The 17,369-nt window shown below is 48.6% G+C and overlaps 1 protein-coding gene across 11 annotated transcripts; it reads left to right on the top strand.

The window, feature by feature from the left end:
* Positions 1 to 298: 298 nt before the first annotated feature.
* MYOZ3 (myozenin 3) lies at positions 299 to 16,690 on the top strand. 11 transcript variants are annotated; one of them, XM_081495839.1, is made up of 8 exons: positions 299 to 611; positions 2,060 to 2,191; positions 2,287 to 2,348; positions 8,840 to 8,994; positions 10,139 to 10,192; positions 10,298 to 10,433; positions 10,869 to 11,031; positions 13,949 to 16,690. In XM_081495839.1, the coding sequence occupies exons 2-8, from the start codon at positions 2,112 to 2,114 to the stop codon at positions 14,115 to 14,117; spliced, it is 819 nt and encodes a 272-aa protein (XP_081351965.1). In that variant the 5' UTR covers positions 299 to 611; positions 2,060 to 2,111; the 3' UTR covers positions 14,118 to 16,690. The 11 variants fall into 11 exon arrangements, with proteins under 11 accessions (XP_081351965.1, XP_081351972.1, XP_081351964.1 ...); XM_081495838.1 differs by having other exon boundaries at positions 321 to 611; positions 1,962 to 2,191; XM_081495840.1 differs by lacking the exon at positions 299 to 611 and adding an exon at positions 758 to 946.
* Positions 16,691 to 17,369: the final 679 nt, after the last annotated feature.

The raw sequence follows: 17,369 nt of genomic DNA on the forward strand, positions 1-17,369 counted from the left end.
TTATAAAACTTTGCTTTTGAAAAGCTTGCTGTGATCCAGCCCACCTGTCTGGCCTCATCTCTCAGCACCACCCCAGCCCCCAGTCCTAGCTGGCCCCTAATATCCTTATACGTGACGCAGCCTCGGCCTGCAATTACCCGTGCCCCTCTCTGCTCCATGAACTCCCACTCATGCCTCAAGGCCCAGCTCAAATATCTCCTCCTCTGGGAGGCCTTCCCCACCCCCAGGCTGAGCCTGTGGCACCCTCCCCTGGGGCCCTCCCGGAGCATTTCCCATGATGCGCTGCAGAGGCTGTTTACGGGGCTGACACAGGCCTGGCTGAGCTCCTTGAGGACAGAGCCCTGCCTTATTTATTTTCAGTCCATAGAGAGAAGCTCAGAGCCTGTGAGAAGGTAGAGGGAGGGAGAGAAGAAGGGAAGAAGGAAGCAGAAGGAAGAAAGGAAAGAACAAGTCAAGCAAAGACATTGGGGGATAATTCATTCATTCACCTACCCACCCATTCCATCACTCGTTCAACAAATATCTACCAAGTTCCTACCAGGCCCCACTCTAGGCACCAAGGATATCATTAGCAAGCTCAGGGGACCGGTGACTCATCTCGGCATTTTCAGGTGACTTCGGTGTGTGCGTGTGTATGTGCATGTGTATTGTACATGTGCATGCAAGGCCTTCTGTGTGCAAGGGCTTGCTGCCGGGGCACCTGTCTTCTCTGGGGCCTGGTGCTTTTAGCATCTGTCCCTGGATCCTATTGCAGCCCGAAATAAGGCTGTGAGCCACGACAAGGCAGGGGCGACTCTCGTCAGCTGAGGCCAGAGCTGGCTGCAAGGCACACCCAGCTCGCCGACTGCCTGCACGGACACTGACCACTTGACTTTCAGCTTCCCGACAGAGGTGTTAATCTGAGGGTCTGACACCCCATCCTGCCCACTGTGGTTCCATCTCTCAGGTACCAGGATCCAAGGGGAGCTTGAGGGCTGTGGGGAGTAGGCGGTGGAGAGGAGTAATTTCAGAGCCCCTTCCCCCCACAGCAGAGCAAGGACCCTGCAGAAGGGCCAAGAATGTGGGGCCTCGTGGAAGCCTGGATCCTGAGTTGGGAAGGGAGGGAGCCTAAGCTCTGGGTTAAATGGGGAGGGGTGGCTAGGATTCCAGCTGGAGGGTAGGTTAGGACTCTGCACGGACTTCAAGATCTTTCAGCAACAGAGGGAAAAGGATCCCTGTCTGTAAAATGAGGGGTCCTTCCTGATGTCTGTGAATTTCTATAAGGAGAGTGTTTGTCAAGAAACAGATCTAGGAAATGTGGAATCCTAAGTGGTCACAGTGGAGCATGCTTTACCAGCTCATGGGCCTCACCCCAAAGGCATGCATGTCTGCTCATGTTTGCATGCAGTTTTAGGTGGCACAGAGAGGCACGGAACTGGAAAGCTGCTTGCTCACACTTACCGAGGGAGTCAGGGGGACCGATTAGAATCCAGATTGCCAAGCTCAGCACCCAGTGACTTGGGGCGGGGTATGGGATGGGAGATAATGAATGGAGGCAGATTGTTTTTCTAAAGGAAGGAATATAGAAAAACCTGGCAGCAAAGCAGAGGGGCACAGAAGTGGGTAAGGCTGTCAGGCGGCTCAAGGGCTCTGCCTTCTCTCCTGAATGCAAGGTAGGGACTCTGGACTTGGGGCCTGCAGGGCTTCTCTGAGGCTTTGAACCTCATTTTATTTTAAATCACCTCCAAGATTCCTGGGACATGCCATAGATGCAAATGGGGGACTGGTGGAGGAGGGAGAGAAGAAGAGCACCATGGAAGTGAGCCGAAGGATGAGGGCTACGAAGGGGCTGAGGGTTCTTTCAGCTTCCTCGCACCAGCCTGTGCCCTCAAGCTTCAGAGCTGAATACTGGGGACATGAGGGGTACATCTTGCAGACCCCAGTGCAGCCCCAGCCTAACCAGCCACGCTCCTCTCCCCCAGACTTCAACCTTCAACCTCTTTAAGTCTCTGAGTAGAGCTCACCCGAGTCAGTGGACAACAAGAGTCAGACACCCCAACCTCCCCTTCTAATGTCCCAGAAACTACCCTGGATGAGCCTGTGCTTCCTTAGCAACCTGGAAGCAGATCTGCATGACCTTGAGCATCTCTCTTGCCCTCCATGGACCTCGGCCTCCTCTTTCCCACTTGGACAGCCCTTGCTTGAGACTGGGGTGAGATACAGCTGGGTGAGGCTGAGGCTGGGTGGACCAAGGACTGGGAGGAACGAAGGCAGCTGGACCCATCTGTAGGGGTGTCTCCTCCACAGGATGATCCCCAAGGAGCAGAAGGGACCAGTGATGACTACCACGGGGGACCTCACTGAACCAGGTAAGGCTGACCCAGCCCCTGTGCATTCCTCAGATCCCATCCTTTCTTGGTTCCAGGCTATAGCCACTCAGCCTGCTGGCCCCAGGCCTGGGCAAACAGGTGTAAGCTCCAGGCCAGCCTGTGGAATCTGCCGCCTGGGCTGGGAAGTTTCCCGAAGCACTGGGAGGGGCCGGGCCCTGATTTTGGGGCACACGAGAGCTGAGGTTGAGTGCCATACACTGGGCCCCGGCCCCACCTGAGTCATTCCCTCACTCCCAGATTGAGCTCTGAGGGTCCCAGATTGAACCCTACCAATGGTCCAAGCTTCCCACATAATTGCCCGTGATTTAACTGGGGTCTCACTGAGCAGCCACGGCGTGAGACAAGGGGTCAGGGGAGAGTGGGGCAGGGGGCAAGAGCAGGCTGCCCAATCTGAGTCAAACCATTTCACTTAAAAGCTGATTCAGCCAATGGCTAAATCATCTAAAATACGTATTTATCAGCTTTATAAGACCTCTTCCAGAACTCTTGGCATAATTTTGGAGTCTTTCTTTGGCCTACTTTAGAGCGTTTCAGGTATTTTAAAAACAAATTCAGCTAAGTCAGAACTCTCACCCTTTACTGTGAATCATAGTGACATGGCGCTGTTGCTTAAAAGTACAGATTACTGAGGGAGAGCACAGTTACCGAGGGAGTCAGGGGGCCGATCAGAATCCAGGTTGCCCAGCTCAGCACCCACTGACCTGGGGCCGGTTATGGGGGGTACAGATGGAAGCAGGTTGTTTATCTAAACGAAGGAATATAGAAAAACCTGGCAGCAAGGCAGAGGGGCACAGAAGTGGGTAAGGCTGTCAGGAGGCTCATCCCAATGTCCCTACCCAGGAGTTCTGATCCAGGGGACCTAGGGAGGAGGCCAAGAATTAGCCACTTAGACAAGTACCCGGATGGTTCCCATGCAGGACAGCAGTGAACCAAGCTCTGATAAATCCCTGCCTAAGGACTTTGCTGCAGTTTTGCCTCCTTCAGTATTCTAAGAAGTGTTTCATCATGTGTACAACTTTATATGTGAGGCATACTTTTAATCCGTTTTGTGTGTTCTTGTCTCCTTTTGTTGGTTTCATTTCTTTTTCATTCCATGATTTTCATGCTGAAATATGTAAGTTTTGTGAGATATCGAGGCTCTAAATAGAAGAACCAGGCAATGCATTTTCTTTTCTCTTGTCTAATTAGTTACAGACCCCCCCAATGTTGACGCACATCATTTATGCCAGACTGGAAATACATTTTTTTTGTTGTTGTTGATTATTGTTAGAGTATTAATTAAGGACAATTTTGAAACTAAAGAAAAATAGAAAGGGAAAAAAAAATCACATGAGCTCATCACCAAAAGACAGCCATTGTAAAATAATAAAACACTTTTCTTGTGCACTTACTATGTCTCAGATACAGTGCTAAGAGCATTTGTACTTTTTGTTATATATATATAACCTTCACAACAACTCCGTAAATTAGATACAATTATACCCATTTTTTAGATGAGAAAACAGAGACTCGGGAAAGCCAGGAAATCTCACCCTCAGTAGGTGCAGAACAGAGATTTGACCCCAGATCTCTTTGTCTCCAAAATGCTACTTTACCACATGGTTACATAAATAAAACATTCATTTTATAAAATATTCAGACAAAACAGATATGAATGACTTTGAAAGCAAAAGCTCCTCATAATGAAACCATCTGGAGATAACCATTGTTAACAGATTTGTGTAAATCCTTCTTCTGTTCATATATAAACATATTTATATAAGCGCATATACACGTGGGCTGAATACTATACACTGTGTTCATCATCATAAATTTTTTTCACTTTGCAGCACACCACATCTTAAATTTTTTTCACTTAGCAGCATACCACAGACTTCTTCCCATCTTAGTATGACTTATGTCACCCCTCCCCTCCCTCACTCCCCCAGCATATAAGATATTATATATATTTATATACCCTCCCCCGACAAGGAGGCCATGAAGGCTTGACTAAGGTTAAGGGTAGAGTCTGAGGATTCCTGAACAAGTGACTTGCTGAGATTGCACTCCTAGGAGAAGGGAAGTGACAAAAGCAAGACTGGGCAGAGGAAATTGCTAAGTAAGGATGTGGGTTCCAGAGCATAAATTAATTGCCCTACAGAATTCATCTCAGCTTTAGCAGGGGGGCTGTTGCAGCCTCTACTCACCGGGGCAGTTCTCTGCAGAGGTGGCCGCTGTGAGCTGTTAGTCACTGATAAAGCGTGTCCAGGCAGCATCCCCCGTAAGACTGATTCCCTGTTTTCATAATCTGACACTTCACTGCAGCAAACATCCTTGTACGTATGTCTTTGGGCGTATTTATTCATCTTTTCTCCCCAAGGATGAATGCCTAGAATTAGAATTGCTTAGTCAAAATAGGTTTCATCCATAGCTTTTTTTTTTTTGTCCTTAAATATTGAGCTCAGTTCATCTGAACAGCACTTGAGAATATATGCCAGGGGACTTTTATTACATATTTAGGTATAAATGGTCTTTCATCTGTTTAAGACAGAGTGCATTGTCTTGTTAAAAACAAAAAACAAAAACAGTGCAAACAATTTCCAACCCTCCTCCTTTGTATAGCCCATAAATAGTCACTGCTAATATTTGGCATGTCTCCTTGCAGATTCAGTACATGCATAAGCATATACTTATTTTTTTAAACATATGAGTGGGATCTTAGAATACAAATTCTTCAGAAATTTACTTTTTTCCCCCTCTTACTCTATAGTGGATTTCTTTCTGATTCTAATATGTAGAAGTTTCTTTCTCTACATTTGCTGAAAGAATGAAAAAACCATCAGCCTCCTGTTTTAAAAGGCCATTTAGGATTCCGCTGAATGGGATGAAGAACAGCACTTGAATGGGCCTTGGTGCTAACTGGTGACCAGCTCCCTGACCCATTCACTCTCTCTCCTGTTCTCTGGGCCAATTTCAGCAACCGCTCTTCTCAAACCTAAAGTACCTTCTCCTCCACTTCCATTCTCAACTAGTGACCTTGCTTCTTATTTCACTGAGAAAAAGAGCCAAAAGAGACTCCTGCAAGCTCCCGCCTCCACATCTGTCTGCTTGTTTGCCTCCGTGTCCCTGTTCTCGGTTTTCCTTCCTAGTGTGCTAGATGAACGCCCCTTGCCCCTGTCTGAAGCCAACTCTTCTAGCTGGGCGCCAGACACCCTCCCTGCCCTCTCTCCTGCTCTAGGACATTCCTTCAGTCATTCTCCTTTTTAAAACAAGCAAGCAAACAGACAAATCCCTCTTGTTTCCATAGCTGCCTCCAGCCGTGGTCCTTCAGAGCACAGCTCCTCAAAGCTGCTGTCTTTACTTCCCTCCTCTCTCTCTTTTTAACATTTTATTTAACCAGCTTACACACACACACACATACCAAAGTAGGGACTGCAAACCCCCAAGATCCCCCTTTTATTCCTGGAGTCCAGAACAAATCCCAAGAAACATGTCATTCCACGCCCCCAAACACTTCACAATGCATCAAAAAGTAATAAAAAGCACATTTCCTTACATGTAAAGGTATTAACACACTGAACAAAACGAGCAATAATGATTTAATGCTATCTAATAACCCGTCCTGTAGTCAACTTTCTCCAAGTTTCTAGTTTGTTCACGGGTATCTAAATAAGAGCCACTTTGGATTCTAACATTATCTAGTTTCATGTATACAACATTATATTTCTACTTCTGTACACATTAGAGCATGAAACGTGAAAGTGTTAGTCCCGTCCAAGTATCTGAGACCCTGTGGGCTGTAGCCCACCAGGCTTCTCTGTCCACAGAATTCTCCAGGCAAGAATACTGAAGTGGGTAGCCATTCCCTTCTCCAAGGGATCGCCCCAACCCAGGAATCAAACTCTGGTCTCCGGTATTGCAGGCAGATTCTTTACCATCTAAAGCCACCAGGGACGCCCATACACTATAGCATGCTACCGCCAAAAGTATGGTTTCTCCCTTTCACCACAGTTGACCCCTTTACTCATTTCGCCCTCCCTCTTGGCCCCCATTCCCTTCTAGTCACCACTACTCTGTTCTCTGTATCTGCATGTTTGTTGATGCTTGGTTTGATTATTCATGTTGGCTTTTGTTTATATGTTTGTGTTTATACTCTGCATATAAGTGAAATCATATGGCATTTGTCTTTGTCTGACTTATTTCACTTAGCACAGTACCTTCAAGGGCCCTTGTTTTTATTTGGTAGCTATGTCTCTTAAATCTCCTTTAATCTAAACCACCGTCACCCCCTCCTTTTTTTTCCATGTCATCCACTCCTTTGAAGAAACTGGGCCAGATGCTCTGTACAAGTCCCACATCCTAGATTTGGCTCGTTGCTTCCTCACGGTGTGGTTAAACTGTTCCTCAGTCCCTTTTCTCTTGAACTTTTTCCAATAAGGCTTTCACACCCAAGTACACCACAGGGACTGCTTTTGTGGAGATTACCAATAATAACCCCGTGTTACTAAATATAATGGTCAATTTTCAGCCCTCCTCTGACTCGACATGTCAGCAACATTTGACTCTGTTGATCAGTTCATTGTCCCTGAAACCCTTTTATCCGTTGGTTCTAGGACACTACAGTCTTTAGATTTCCTCCTGCTTCTCCCCAGGCTCAGGCTGTTTTTCATCTTCTAGATCTAAATGGTGGAGGCCCCGGGGCTCAGTCTGTCGATCCCTTAAGCCTCCTCATAGCCTTGGTGATCTCAACCAGCCCCCAGGCTCAGAATGTCACTTAGAGAGCTGGAACATGAACCCACATGGACCTGATTTTAGAGATGACAAACAACCCTGCCTCTGCTGTCCACACGTATCCCTCTCCCACCAGCGTCCTCGTCACCTTTGACACTCCTCTCTTCCAAAAGTCTCCCTTTGTTGGGCCAGCATGAAATGTGCATTTTGCTGGTGGGGAAAGCACGAAGGATATGGATAGGCCCCCAAACTACTGACAGTCATCAGCCCCAAAATCCTTCTACATGGCTGCAATGACTGGTCCTAACTATGAGAAAAGAAATCAACAGAACACTCCTCACTAAAAAACAATGATAGCAAATACCACTTGTATACTCCCATTGTCCCAGTTTTTACATCCAAGTCAGTTTTTTCCCACAAACACTAGACTCATATATCCAGCTCCCTCCTCAGCATCTCCACTGGGATGCCTACAAGACTCTGCAAATCTTATTCTCAGTTTTGGAGACCATTAGGGGAGTTTGAATATGGGTTAGGCATTACATTGATATAAAACAAAAATTCACTCACTTGGAAAGGAAGAGAGCTTTGAATAAAAGCAAGTTACAAAGAAGCTATGCTATGATTTCATTTTGGTTAAAAAGTCACATGAAAATATGGTCAATTAAGAAGACGGGGGAGCTTCCCTTGTGGCTCAGTTGGTAAAGAATCTGCCCGCAATGCAGGAGACCTGGGTTCAATCCCTGGATTGCGAAGATCCCCTGGAGAAGGGAAAGGCTTCCCACTCCAGTATTCTGGCCTGGAGAATTCCATGGACTGTATAGTTCATGGGGTCACAAAGAGTCGGACATGACTGAGTGACTTTCACTTCACTTCACGAAGATAGGAGAGGCATATACACTAACGGGTTAGGAGTGGTAATCTCTGGATGGTAGAAAATGGTGTTCTTCTTTTCTTTTTCTCTTATGTCTGTATTTTCTAACTCTCTTCAATGTACATATATGCTGTTTTGGTGGCGCTAATGGTAAATAACCCACCTGCCAGTGCAGGAGACGTAAGAGATGTGAGTTCGATCCCTGGGTTGGGAAGATCCCCTGGAGGAGGGCATGGCAACCCACTCTAGTATTCTTGCCCGGAGAATCCCATGGACGGAGGAACCTAGCAGGCTACAGTCCACATAGTCACCACGAGTTGGACATTACTGAGCAATTCAGCATGCACACACAGCACATGATGATAAAAGGCTATTTTAAAATGAAAAGACAACATGTCTAGAACTGAATGCTTGGTCTTCCCCACACCTCCTCCAGCCTTTCCATCTCAGAGAGTGGCCGCTCCATCCTCCCAGTGGCTCAGGCCAGAAACCTTGCCGTCACCTCCACTCCTCTCTCTCTCACATCCCACCCCAAGGGCCTTCCTTCAGAAGATATCTAGAATCTGATCATTTCTCATCACCTCCACCACTATGGGCACAGATCTGCACAGGAGATTCAGGGACTAAGTACACCTGGCCAAAGAATATCTGTAATGATGCTTGATTTCAGCATCAAACACAGGCAAATCACACTCAGTGGAGTCATCTCAGCCCATTGGCTGGACAAAGAATCCACAGAATGACACCCAGTATTAGCAAGCATGGGGAGAAACTGACATTCTTGTACATAACGGACGGTGCTGTGAAGAGGTCCGCTTAGAGTCAGCAGCCAGAGTGAGTATCCTGAAGATTTGGCGGTAAGAGCTCTCTCTGCCCTCTCCCGCAGTTCCTTCGCTGGACCTGGGCAAGAAACTGAGCGTGCCCCAGGACTTGATGATGGAGGAGCTATCGCTGCGTAACAACAGAGGGTCCCTCCTCTTCCAGAAGAGACAGCGCCGTGTGCAGAAATTCACCTTTGAGTTTGCAGCCAGCCCTCGTGCTGTGAGTAAGCTCCTACTGTGCTCACAGGGAAACTGAGGGCCAGTCACTAGCCTAGAGCCAAACAGTGAGCCAAGTGAGAACGTCTGGCCCCTACAGGAGCCCCTCAAGTCTAACTAGGGGATGACTGTGGCATTGCCATCAGACTGACGCCTGCCCTGCTCTGTGATCTTAGAGAAGAGTTAGCTCTTCAGGCATCTCTCCCCAGACATGAAACATAAAGTGGGTTGGACAGGGTGAGCCGTGGAGTGAAGGGACTCTGGCTCCTATGAAAAGTGCCGAAGGACAGTCAGGTGCTCTGGGCCAAATGTGCAGCAAGCAGGATTTAGATTAGACTTGAGCTTGATCTAAGATGGAAAACACAGAACACCTCTCTCTTCTTCCCACTGGAAGAAGGTAATGTCATCTAAAGAATGGGGCTTCCCTGGTGGCTCAGTGGTAAAGAGCCCGCCTGCCAATGTAGGTGACGGTTCTATCTCTGGGTCAGGAAGATCCCTTGGAGAGGGAAATGGCAACCCACTCCAGTATTTTGGCCTGAGAAATCGCACGGACAGAGGAACATGGCGGGCTACAGTCCATGGCTCGCAAGAGAGTCAAGACATGACTTAGTGAATAAACAACAGCACAGCAAGGAAACATGAATGACCTGCCCTTGGACTTCAGAGAGGTGGCAGGCAATCTCAAGCACTTCTAATGAACTCAGGGGCCTGCCATCCTGCTCCACTCAATTTCTGGATGAAACAGGAGATGATGAGAGGGCACCATGTCGCATAAAAATAAAAATGACAAAACATTTACCTTTGCTATGTGCTTATGACAGTGCTAGCTAAGCAGTTTGCATGTGTTGTCTCATTTAATGATCAGAGAGTGATAGTATTATCATCATGCCCACTTTACAGAGAAGGAAACTGAGGCTCAGGGAGGTTAGCAGAAGTCCAGGGTCAATACAACAATAGCTGCTAACATATATAAGAGCACTTCTCTGTTCCAGGCTCTAGCACTCTACATTATGAACTCATCGCCCCAGCATCCTTGGGAGGTGGGCTCTAGGATTATGCCCCTCTTCACCCCCTGCCTTTTTTAGTGGAGGCAGAACCCTGGTGAGCCTACCTGTGCTTTACTTGCCACCCGCCCCCCAACCCCACAGGTCGTGGCAGGAAGTGCAAAGGAGAAGGTGACTGGAACAGCAGAAACTGAGATGGTGAGTGTGGACAGAGACCCACCCCCAGCATCCCCCCCAGGAGGGGAAGCCCGGGGGAAGGGACCAGGCAGCTCAGATTCTCTGAGCTTTCACTCCTATGCCCAGGTTGCCAACAGCCATGAGGGGCAGAACTACCGCTCTGAGCTCCACATCTATCCAGGCTCGCACGGGGGCCCTGGAGATGCTGAGTCCATGGCCTCCCGGCCAGTGAGCACCCACAACCCCAGCGCCCTGGCACCAGGTAAGTGGCCTCCCCATGTCCCAGGACCAGGGCTGGAGGACCAGAACATGGGTGTGTTCCCTGATGGGGCAGGAAGAGCACCCAGAGAGTATCTAGTCCATCTCCTTACACATGCACACCCCTCTCTGAAGACACAACACAAGCCCAGAGAGGTCCAGCCATGTCAGGTCACAGAGCGTGCCAGAGATGAGCCAAGACTAGAGTCTCTGCCCCAACTTGCAATTCCCCTGCTCCATCCTCCCTGTTTCCAGGAATGGGGCAGGGTCCTCTTTGCTGGAGCGACTTTGGCATCACATTCCACTCCCTCCCTCGACTTCCCTTTCCTAGTCCTTCCTTCCCATCCCCAATGTCCACGGAATGGGTGTGGGGGCCCAAGGAGAGGGGAACCCAGGCAGCCCACTCGCCTGCCTCCCACATGCCATACTCCACCCCTAGGTTATGCCGAGCCACTGAAGGGCATCCCACCCGAGAAGTTCAACCACACAGCCATCCCCAAGGGCTACCGCTGCCCGTGGCAGGAGTTCATCAGCTACCGGGACTACCTGGGCGAGGGCGGAAGTCACACCCCCAGCCTGGTGGAGTATCGAAATTTCAACAAGTAAGACAAGGCGGGGCTGCTCAGGGAGAGACCTGGAAGGAGGATGCACTGGAGCCAGTCACAACCACAGCAGCAGCTGCATTTCCTGAGCACCTTCTACATGCCAGGCTCTACCCCAACGCCTTGTATACATTTATTGAGTTCCTGCTAAAACAGTAGAACTCTTGCGCCTTAGCACATAGTAGGTGCTCGGTAAATGCACAGGGAATGAATGGGTGTGTGTGGCACACATCTTGTTGGCTCCTGCTTCACAATGGTGGGGCAGGTGCTACAATTTTCCCCGTTCTCCTGGAGAAGAGGATTATCAACAATCTGCCCAAAGTCACATGGCAAGACAGCAGTGGCAGGGCTGTGAGCCACATCTGGGTTTGTCGGACTCCCGAGTCCAGTTTCTTGTTCTTCATCACTGCTGTGTGCCACCGCCTTGATGGATGTGGAAGTGTGAGTCCTTTCCCGGGCGGGGGCCCCAAATCTCACAGTCCTAGGCCAGTTCAGCCTTTCCCTTTCCTCAGTGGTCTGGAAGAGGCCTAGAAAGTGACCTTGAGGTTGTACCACTGGGGGAAGTGGCAGTGAAACGCTGGACACCAGAGGTGAGAACGATAGATAAGTGCCTCATAGTGTTTAGAGCGTGGGGCTTCATCAAGGGCTTAATGCAATCTCTACCCCTGGCTGTGTGACCCTGGGCGAATGGCTTAACCTTGCTGGGTCTCCAATTCCCACCTGTAAAAGGAGACTCTTATAGTATTAATACCTACTTCATAAAATGGTTGTGAGGGTTGCATGAGAGGCCACAGGCAAAGTTTCCGGCAAGTGAGAAGCTCTCAAAAAATGGTAGCTTCTATCATTACTATTTACAGGTTGTTATTATTTTCAGGGGAGAACTTGAAAGGGATAAATTTAATGTTCCACTCTAGGGGCCTGAAAACAAATCACAGCAGGCAGGACAGGAACCTGGCACTGGAGGAAGGCATGGGGCTGGGGGATGCATTTCAACTGCAATTGGCTTCCTTAGTCTGCTGCTATTTATGAGAAATTCTCTGCTGGCTTGGGCTGCATTAAGTGAGAAAGTGGAGGGTCCACAGAGAGGAGGCCACAGCCCAGCTCTTCTGGCACCTGCTCAGACCACATGTGGAGACTAGCTGCCTGGCTTGGCCTGGAGATCAGGCCCCCTAAGGAAGGGTTGAAGGAGCCGGGGGTGATGGGCCTTGAGAAGAGAGTACTCTGGAGGGATGTGACTGCCCTCAAACAGCTGAGAGCATGGGAGGACCATGATGGGAAGAACAGGGTCCAACAGTCATCGTGTGAACCACGAGCCATTGGCAGAGGATTGGAGGTTTCCTGCCAGGAAGGACTGGGCTGCCTCTTCTCCTGGGGCCCTCCAGCCCTGCCTGTCTAGCTATTTAAAACCCTCAGCAGACATCAGTGCTAGCAGGCAGCTTCCGGGCTGGCCAGGACAGGCCATGGCCCCACTGATCTCATGCTATGACGGGTTGGGGTATGTTCCCACCAAAAGAAGGGGGGTTCTTAAGGAGCCTCAAGGCCAGACCCTTCCTGGCACAGTAGAGGCAACTGAGGTAGAGAGAGAAGGAACAGCAGTGTTGGCAGTCAAGCTGTGCTCAGCATCCATGGCCCGACCCTGAGGTCTGCTCAACTTGGAAGCGGCCTGGCCTGCTCCTGTGGGGCCCGGCTGTTGCCACCACAGCTGGGGTGGTCCATGCAGAAACGCTGTCCTGGCTGGAACCTGGGTCCTGGCTCAGGAATGGTCCCAAGCTGCAGGGAAAACACTACTTGAGTAATGCTCTTTGTTCTCTTAAAAGTAAAAAATAGTTTGAAAATCATGTATTTGTATTATCTTAAAAAACAAAACAAAACGCCACCCTAGGCAACTACAAATAGAGGCAGGGCCCCTTTGTTCCCCATCCTCCAATCCCAGGTCTCTTCCCCAAAGTAACACTGTTGTCAGGCTGGTGAGTGTCCTCAGAGCATCTCTACAAGCAGCTACATACCTATGGAGAGGTAGTGTTGCTTGGTTTGCATGTGTATGTGTGTTTTTTGATATTTTGAATCTCATCCTATAACTTGCTTTTTTCACTCAACATTATGCTTTTGAAATCTCTTCTTAATATCTATAGCTCTGTTCATTCCTTTTAAGCTGTTATATAGTGCTCTGCCGTGAATATATTGATCTTATCCATTGCTCTGCCAGTGGACATATGGCTTGTGTCTGGTTTGTCACTTATCACTGCTTATACCTGCTTCCTTGTTCATATGTGCATGCACTTCCTAAGCCATATGCTTACAGGTAGACTTGCTGGTTGACAGAATTTGCACATTCTCAGGTTTAAAGGATCCTGCCAAATTGCCCTGAAAGGTAGCAGCACCAGTTTACCCTCCAGCCAGCAGTGTATGAGTGAGAATCTTTCCACCATTCACTAACTTTGGCCCATTACCAAATCACTTATTCTTGCCAGTATTATGGGTGAGAAATGGCATGTCTTGGTTATAATCTGTATTCTCTGATTCTGAATGTTCTTTCTAACTCTCCTTTCTCTCTCTAGTTTGTGATATATTTTTGTAAGGGGAGATGTCAAGAGGAAGGAAAAACCAGATTCCAATTCTTCCCCTTTCTGGACTTTATTTAAGGGGAGCCGAGAGTTTTGCCAGGACAGGCCAATTCTCACTCTGAAAACGTCATTCTTATTAATATTTCCAAACAACGAGCCATCCTGACTAGGGGCAGATTTGGGACTGGGCAGAGCTGGAGAAATCTGTTAAAAATAGTACAAAATCTTGGCTGAGTAACAGAGAAACGGAGGCCCAGAGAGGCGGGGAGGGGGCCACACGCGGTGACCCCCATGTCTGTTCTGCCACCCCACTTCCACACAGCCTGCCTCTCCTGCCACTCTTCTCTCCCCAGGACCCCAGTGCCCTTTGGAGGACCCCTGGTGGGGGAAACCTTTCCGAGGGCAGGCACCCCCTTCGTCCCGGAGCTCACCAGTGGCTTGGAACTCCTTCGCCTTAGACCCAGCTTCAACAGAGTGGCCCAGGGCTGGGTCCGCAACCTCCCAGAGACCGAGGAGCTGTAGCCCCAGAACCTTCACTTCCCTCATCTCCGAATTCGAATAACACCTGGAGCCAAGATTTGTGGCCAGCACTTCACAGTTTACGAAGGGCCTTCGCACTCGAAACCTTACTGCAAATGGCCTCAAAAGTCACAAAGTTCAGCAGTTCCCAATGTGGCATGCTTCAAAATCACCTGGGGCTATTTTCCTACAGGTTTCTGACCTGCCCAAACCTGCAGCATCAGAATCCCCTGAGCATAGGGTTTCTATTAGTAACTTGCACTCCCAGCTGATTCTAAGAAAACTCATCCCTGGTTTATGTCTTTAGGAATCCAAACCACCAATGACTTCACGTCCAGCCTCCACTCTTTCCTGCTCCTGTACTCTAGCTAAGTCTCCCCCAGTGACAGGGAGCCCACTAGCTGCCTATTTACCTGTGAAGCACTCTGATAATTAGTTTTTCCTTTTACTGAGACACAGATGGTCTTTATCTATTCATGCTGCTAACGTTTACTAAGCACCAACTGTGTGTTAGCTGCTGTGTCAGCCACAGGGAGAGTGTGGGGAATAAGCCCAGGCCCTAGCCTAGAAAGAGGGAGGAAAAGACAGTAGGGAAGACAGATTTGTAGTCACCTTAATGCTCCCTAAAGCATGCTGACAACTGAGGAACCATGTGCCAGTGAAGCAGAGGGGGGATCTCTAACCCTGGGTGTGGGGTGGGGACTCGGGGAGGTGTCCCAGAGGATCTGAGTAGGGCCTTGGAGGACTGAAGAGAGGGGGTGTGACAGGGAGGTTGTGGAGATGAAGGTATTTCTGGCAAGTGGGTGGCGAGTGCAAGGGTGTGGAATTGTTACGGGTGCCCACGTGAGGAAGGAGGACAACAGTGTCAGAGGAGGCGGTGAGTCCTCAGAGGGGCGGAGTGGGGTGGGCTGCACTAAGGAGATGAGAAGTTCTTAAGCTGGAGAATGAGGGGTCTCGCTGGTTGCTGTGTGGGGCACAGACTGGAGAGGAGCAAGGCCGAATGCCGGGAATCCTTCAAGGAACAAGGCCTGGACTAGGGAGGCAGCCATGGGGTCAAAGGAAGGGGCACCCCTCAGCACCCTTGCAGAATAGGGTGCTTACAAGGACGACTCCCTTCCACCCGTTTCCACTCACCATTTGGAGCAGACCCCGGCTAGATCTCGTTCTAGTCCCCACCAGGCATAGTTCAGCCTCTATGTAGGCTCCTTGCAAAGAGAAGGGAAGGGAACGCCTCCCTGCAGGTGTTGATGATGATGTGCTGATGGTGGCTGCTTTTTATTGGGTGCCTCAGTGCTTGCGCTGGTATCAGGTGTTCTACATAGCCCATTTCTAATTTTCAGTACAACCTTGAGACAAAGGCATGGTCCCGCTTTACAGATGTGGCTATCCAGGCCTGAGAAGGCCAAGTGACTCATCTGGGGACAAAGCCAAAGTGGGGATCTGTCCAATTCCAGTGAATATTTCTTATCACTCCGCTGGGTGGCCAAGTCATTGCCCATTTATTCTGGAATCACCTAGTCATGGTGTCATGCTTTTAGAGTTTAGAGCTTAAGAATGCAGGCTGGGGGTCAGACTGGATGGAGTGGGTTCTAGTGTCACCGCCAGCCGTGTGAACTCAAGCAAGTCATTTCTCAAAGGAAGGAGCACCTTTGGGCCTGTGTTTCTCCACTTGTCAGATGAGGACAAGAGTACAAGTCCCTGCATAGGGTTTTGTGAGCACAGTGATGGACACACAGGTAATAAGCAATCAGTCAGATTTTAGGCAACTACTGCTCTCGGCTGGATAAGATGTTCCTGCAGTGAATGCACCTTGAGAAGCAGGCTCATGGAAATGTCACTGGGGGTCAGTAAGGCTGAAACCTGAAGGAGAGCCTCCAACGACCATAGGGTTCCCTTTGGACATGACTTATTCCTTCCCCGCTGCCTCCCTCTGCCTCCTCCCTGACTCCCTCTCCTGGGGAGAGAAGGCCACGAATCTAGCTGGTTCCCAGGTGTGCACGCTGGAAATTTAGCTGGTTTCCAGAAATAGAAAGAAAATGGCTGCATCTTCCTTTAGCTCTGGAGGAATTTAGCCATGCCCCACCCAGTCTTAAGGGGCCAACAGCTGATTTAGATTTACTTGCAATTGATGTGCTGTCTTGAATGTGGGGGCTGCCATTTAAAGCTGTGTTTCTATGAACCGAAAGCCAACCGTTACTGTCTGAAACATGGAAGAGAGGATATAGACTGTCTTGGGTTGGCTCTGCTGTACTCTGAGGGTAAAGTTAGCCAGCGGGTATGGAAGAGAAGCTTGCTGCACCCCAGAGTAAACCTCATTCCTTCTTTTTTCTGAGGTGACTCTTACTGATGTTGTTAAAAAAAAAAAAGGAATGCTTATTGTAAAAGTAAATAAATAAATGAGGTAGTAAAATGTGACGGCATCAGCCCAGAGAGGTCCTCCCATACACATACAGAGCCCTTCCCCCTTCCTGCATTCTGCCCCATTCCCGCACATACACCAGAGGTAACCACTGCTAATTGTTTGGTCCTCCTACAATTCTAGACTTAACTGAATAAATATGTACATGTAATATAAATGCATAAGTACAAAGACATGTCTTTCTTTTAATGGGATCATACAGTATTTGTTGTTCTGTATTTTGCTTCTTTATTCAACAAGTAAAATTTGTATCCTGAAAAAGCAGGCCATTAACCTTTCACATAATTTGGGAGCCTAGTATGCCCTTCCTATAAATTCTGTACTTTAGCCTGCTTTTGTTCTTTACATGAATGAAATCATACAGTGATATGGAAATGAAAGGGGCTGAGAATAACCCAAACATTGGGACAACTGACAACAGACATGGCAGCAATGAACATGAATGAACTACAGTTACATACAACACGGAGGCATCTTAGAAACAAAATGGTGAGCAAAGGAAGGCAGGTACACAAATCATGTTTACTGATGCAAGGAGGTGTTTAATATGAAATCAGGACTTTGGAGGAAAGGTTTGTGATTGTGAAGGGACATAATGCCCCTTCTGGGGAAGGCTGGACAATTTCTATTTCCAGATATATGTGACTGTTATACAGATATCCACTGAAAATATTTAATTGAGTTGTGCATCTGTTGTTTATGCACTTTTTTGGTACATGAGTTACATTTTACCAAAACGATCCCTCCTTCTAGAAAAGTTAGTGGACACAGGAATTCCCTGGCGGTCCAGTGTTAGGACTCAGCGCTGTCACTGCTGAGGGCCCAGGTTCCCTCCC

The sequence above is a fragment of the Giraffa tippelskirchi genome, chromosome 6 (assembly GCF_054371585.1).
Source record: "Giraffa tippelskirchi isolate mGirTip1 chromosome 6, T2T-mGirTip1v1.2.pri, whole genome shotgun sequence".
Lineage (NCBI taxonomy): Eukaryota > Metazoa > Chordata > Mammalia > Artiodactyla > Giraffidae > Giraffa > Giraffa tippelskirchi.

Coding starts and splice junctions, on each gene's coding strand:
- MYOZ3 (XM_081495837.1), top strand. CDS start 2,112: ATGACCTTGAGCATCTCTCTTGCCCTCCATGGACCTCGGCCTCCTCTT. Junction 2,192..2,286: donor AGCCCTTGCTTGAGACTGGG/GTGAGATACAGC, acceptor TCTCCTCCACAG/GATGATCCCCAAGGAGCAGA. Junction 8,995..10,138: donor TTGCAGCCAGCCCTCGTGCT/GTGAGTAAGCTC, acceptor CCAACCCCACAG/GTCGTGGCAGGAAGTGCAAA.